Here is a 1,037-nt window from a genome sequence, read left to right on the forward strand (position 1 = left end):
CTTGCCTCTTTCTTCTTTATTCATCCTTCACACTTTCTCCGTTTCTCCTCCTTCCTATCTCTCTCATTCACATTTTACTTTCCCCTCCCTTATTCTTCTCTCCTTTCCTCCCTTCTCCCTCCTCCCTCCCTCTCCCTCTCACTCCTCTCCTCCTCCCCTCTCACTTCCCTCTTTTTTCCCATTTCCCCTTCCTCCCTCTCCTATTCCCGTTCCCTCATCTGAATGTCTCCTTTGAGCCTTAGTATAAAGATCCGCCTTTCCCTTCCCCCTGCTCCAGCCGCCGTCTAGGCCCTCCGCTCACGTTCCCTGTTCTCCTTGCAGGCGCAGGTGTGATGGCGTTGTGATGCTGTGATGCCCCGCGACCCCCACGAGAGACCCGAAGATGTCACAGCGGAGTAACCGCCCACGGTCATGGTGCCCCCGCGGGGACTCCCCCCTGCGGCTGCCGGAGGGCTCGCCGCTCCTGCCGTCCCCCGTGGCCGCCCCCGGCGTGCCCGGCCTGCCCCCGGCCGTGGCGTCGCCGCGATCTACGCCCACGCCCTTCAAGCTCCGCCGCTTCAGCATGGGCACCGACCGGGCCGGCTCGCCGAGCGCGTCCAACCCCGGCGCCGCCTCCGTGCTGCAGATGACGGCGTCGCAGCTGGAGCAGCACATAGCCGCCACGCAGGCAGCCAAGCAGGCGGCCATGAACCTACAGCAGCAGCAACAGCAGCAGCAGTTCGCAGCACAGAATTACCACCAGCAGTCAGCACAGGATCACGCGCAGCAGAACTCTGACGGGCCAGCAGAACCTCTTCTGCTGCAGCAGCAGACGGGTGTGTTCTACCCGATGCCACAGCACCCAGCCTCGCCCTCGCCGGTCCCGCAGCAGAAGACTGTGGTCAGTACACGCAGAAAAGGAAAAGGAAAACAAACTTGAGTGTCTGGCAGCACACCTTTTTAACATCTAAAGCATTTAACATTAAACCTCGCGGTAATCTCATGATAGCTTTTAACAACACGACTTCATGGGAAGAAGCACAGGGCCAAGTCATGGC

The 1,037-nt window shown here is 60.0% G+C and overlaps 1 protein-coding gene across 1 annotated transcript in view; it reads left to right on the forward strand.

Moving 5' to 3' along the window:
* The first annotated feature begins 326 nt into the window (after window positions 1-326).
* Window positions 327-1,037, forward strand: part of LOC125042099 (vegetative cell wall protein gp1-like) — a 24,580-nt gene continuing 23,869 nt past the window's right edge. The window contains exon 1 of the mRNA XM_047637566.1: window positions 327-880. Coding sequence (XP_047493522.1) covers window positions 383-880 — 498 coding nt within the window. The 5' untranslated portion in view covers window positions 327-382. The remainder of the gene's footprint in view (window positions 881-1,037) is intronic.

The sequence above is a fragment of the Penaeus chinensis genome, chromosome 31, assembly GCF_019202785.1.
Source record: "Penaeus chinensis breed Huanghai No. 1 chromosome 31, ASM1920278v2, whole genome shotgun sequence".
Classification (NCBI taxonomy): domain Eukaryota; kingdom Metazoa; phylum Arthropoda; class Malacostraca; order Decapoda; family Penaeidae; genus Penaeus; species Penaeus chinensis.